The following is a 2,026-nucleotide window of genomic DNA, read 5'->3' as shown; positions in this document are numbered from 1 at the left end:
GGGGGGGGGGCGGTCCTCACTATTTGGCCTGGCTGGTCTCGAACTCCTGACCTTGCGATCTGCCCACCGGGACCTCCCCGAGTGCTGGGATTACAAGCATGAGTCCCGCACCTGGCCCTAGAGACTCATTTTTATCAAGAGACTGGGGGTTTGTTTTCCTACTTTTTAAGCTGCTGCTAATAAAAGTTTTATGTATTAGTCACTGGCATTGTTGATAACCAGCATGGTTCATCAGGTCTGAAGTATTTGTGTCTTCCTCAAACTCTTTTCCAACTAACGCTGATCTCTGGGGCAGTGAACTAGGAATGCAAGATTTTATTTATTTATTTATGTATTTTGAGATGGAGTCTCGCTCTGCTGCCCAGGCTGGAGTGCAGCGGCACAATCTCAGCCCACTGCAACCTCTGCCTCCTGGGTTCAAGCAATTCTCCTGCCTCAGCCTCCTGAGTAGCTGGGATTACAGGCACCCACCACCATGCCCGACTAATTTTTATAATTTTAGTAGAGATGGCGTTGGGGGGGGGGGGGGGGTCTCAGCATGTTGGCCAGGCTGGTCTCGAACTCCTGACCTTGTGATCTGCCCAGCACTCAGGTGATCCGCCCGCCTCAGCCTCCCAAAGTGCTGGGATTATAGAAGTGAGCCACCACACCCAGCCGAATGTAGGATTTTAAAGACAGCAGAGATGAGCTGGACAAGATTACAGTCAGCTGTTAAGGGTTGAGACCAAACTTTTTGCCTGTGGATTTTACAGCCTTTAAAACAAGGACATTGTGAGAACAGGGTGTGCATGTGTATTGTTTCTTCCAGGTTTCAGTCTTTGGCCAGAGAGTTTAAGACTCAATATATGCATTTATTTAAAAATATAAATATGGAAAAATAAATAATTTAAAAGACTAGATTGAATGTCCCTAGATTGTCACACATTCAAAGACTACATTTTTTCAAGAGATGGAATGGGACACAAAGCAAGAGTGAACGGTTCTAAACTCTCCAAGAAAGAAACCTGGGACCTGGTGGGGATCCCTGGCCTAGGTGTTCAAGGTGGTGGTATCCTAAGCTTCCAGCAGTTCCCCAGCCAGGCTCCACTAATGTCATTCTGTGGCTGGAGTTACAGAAGCAAACGGTCTACGTCACCAAAACCATGAGAAGGTTTCATACCAACAGGTTTGGCCGATGAGAGGAGAGGGGAGGCGGCTTCTCACCCAGCCGGGGAGGCCCATGTGCCGGGGTGCGGGCCTCTTTGCCCCACGGCAGACGACCTGCAGCCCAGCGGAGGGGAACCATGCCGCGTCCTGGAGGCTGTGTGGCTTCCTCAGCTGGGCTCTGGGGCCCACTCAGAGGTCTGAGGCCCCAGGGGTCACCTAGCCCAGGTCCAGCCTTGCTCTGGACACCTGTGTGACATGGGGTGGTGTGTGTTTGAGGGGCTGCCAGGAGGACAGAGATGGACGCCTGCTCCAGGTGTGGAGGGAGAGGCTGTCGCAGAGCACGCGGGGGGCGGGGTGGGGCTTGGGCGCTCTGTGACTGCCCCCAGGGCACGGGAGCTGCTCAGGACTGGATTCTGACGCCTGCCCCTGAGAGTGGCTGGGGTCTGTGGTGCTGCGGCGGGTCCACGCCCTGCCCACCCATGCTGTGTGGACCTGCCATGGAGGAGGACAGGCTCACTTACGGGTGGTTTCTTCCTGGGACGCTGGCACAGTGGCACGGGCACCACAGTCCCTCAGATCCACAAAAGGCGGCAAACTCTTCGTCCTTCCCGATGGGTTTTGATCCAATACAATCACCCCGTGTTGCAGCTGGGGGTGCTCGCTCAGCAGTCTTCAAGAAACAGAACAGATGGTGCTGGAGTTCTGACTCTGCAGTGCTTGCTGCCTCTGAATCTCCTTCGAAATCCGTCTTTTAATTCCTAGTAAGTATAGTTCCCTATCAAATTTGCCAGCTGCCAACGGAATGCTGTGGAGAAGGAGGGGGCATTAGGAGGAGGTCGGGCCCAGAGGAGGGGGCATTAGGAGGGGGCTGCACCAGGAG

General features: G+C 53.7%; 1 protein-coding gene across 1 annotated transcript in view; it reads right to left on the bottom strand.

The window, feature by feature from the left end:
* Positions 1-1,649: 1,649 nt before the first annotated feature.
* The window catches only part of INPP5E (inositol polyphosphate-5-phosphatase, 72 kDa), a 6,644-nt gene continuing 6,267 nt past the window's right edge, over positions 1,650-2,026 (bottom strand). The window contains exon 11 of the mRNA XM_011957411.1: positions 1,650-1,951. Coding sequence (XP_011812801.1) covers positions 1,819-1,951 — 133 coding nt within the window. The 3' untranslated portion in view covers positions 1,650-1,818. The remainder of the gene's footprint in view (positions 1,952-2,026) is intronic.

The sequence above is a fragment of the Colobus angolensis genome, unplaced genomic scaffold (assembly GCF_000951035.1).
Source record: "Colobus angolensis palliatus isolate OR3802 unplaced genomic scaffold, Cang.pa_1.0 Scaffold44, whole genome shotgun sequence".
Classification (NCBI taxonomy): domain Eukaryota; kingdom Metazoa; phylum Chordata; class Mammalia; order Primates; family Cercopithecidae; genus Colobus; species Colobus angolensis.
The sequence above is the reverse complement of the archived record's forward strand: the minus strand, read 5'-3'. Positions and strand labels throughout refer to the sequence as shown.